The sequence below is a fragment of the Ceratina calcarata genome, unplaced genomic scaffold, assembly GCF_001652005.2.
Source record: "Ceratina calcarata isolate Rehan_Ccalc_2016 unplaced genomic scaffold, ASM165200v1 scaffold3463, whole genome shotgun sequence".
In the NCBI taxonomy this organism is placed as follows: domain Eukaryota; kingdom Metazoa; phylum Arthropoda; class Insecta; order Hymenoptera; family Apidae; genus Ceratina; species Ceratina calcarata.
In genome coordinates, this window is record NW_017157524.1 from 2085 (window position 1) to 2993 (window position 909).

The 909-nt window shown below is 45.4% G+C and overlaps 1 protein-coding gene across 1 annotated transcript; it reads right to left on the reverse strand.

Moving 5' to 3' along the window:
• Nucleotides 1-12: 12 nt before the first annotated feature.
• On the reverse strand, nt 13-903 carry LOC113464362 (uncharacterized). The gene is made up of 2 exons (XM_026813620.1): nt 437-903; nt 13-196 (listed from the first exon to the last, which is right to left on the reverse strand). The coding sequence occupies exons 1-2, from the start codon at nt 892-894 to the stop codon at nt 181-183; spliced, it is 474 nt and encodes a 157-aa protein (XP_026669421.1). The 5' UTR covers nt 895-903; the 3' UTR covers nt 13-180.
• Nucleotides 904-909: the final 6 nt, after the last annotated feature.

Genomic DNA, 909 nt, shown 5'->3' on the forward strand with positions numbered 1-909 from the left:
CTATTAGATTAAGCGCAAACATAACGAATCCATATGTTAGAGCGTACTCCGATCCCTCTGGGTCGATAACTCCGGTCCCTTCCTTGATCCTTCACCTGGTTATCCCGTTCCTTTGTTAATACAAGGTTCCTCAACCCCGCTGATCCGTTTCCTTGTCCTACGAGAAGGAATATTTCCACCCTATCTCCTAGAACTTCTGAAGATCATAGAGCATGTAATCATTAATTAATTTATCACCATACATTGTAACAAACACAAATACAATCCAAAATGATTCCCCGAATTCTACTAAAGTTTCATTTCATATTTATTAAATCTCCCCCATAAACCTCAAACTAGTGATCCCAAACCCAATCTATATCACAATAACTTTTCTATTTCAGAAATCCCAGCCATAAGGACAGCAAGAGAGAAATATTTATTCTACACAACTGACCTGTCACCCTTCGATCTGTTATGACTGCTTCCAGAGATATTCCTTCCTCCCTCCTTTTTCGCATATAATCTTATCGGTGGCGGTACCGGTTCCGTCGGTTCCTCCAACGGTAGAGAGATTCTAAGCACCGACTCCGTCGAGTCCGCACTCCCTTCCCTGGTCACCTCCTTATCCCCAGACGAATCCTTTGAACTCTGCTTCCCCTTAGCCTTCTCCTTCCCGTGCGAAAATCCTTCCTCCACCGTACCCGCCGGTCTGATCGGTGTCGACGTATTCTTCGATGATGGCCCGACTTCCGAATTAACAGGTAACTCATTCGGTACCTCAACCTCCATTCCATCGAAGCATTGCAGATCCGCAGAGAGGATAAATTCGTCACCTGCCGCATCAAACGAACAATTCGCCCCTTTCTGCGACAGGACCTCCTCAATATTGGCTGAATCATTCAAGCGGACCATCACACCCGCATCATC

Excerpts from the sequence above, each read along its gene's own strand:
- LOC113464362 (XM_026813620.1), bottom strand. The coding sequence starts at position 894 with ATGGTCCGCTTGAATGATTCAGCCAATATTGAGGAGGTCCTGTCGCAG.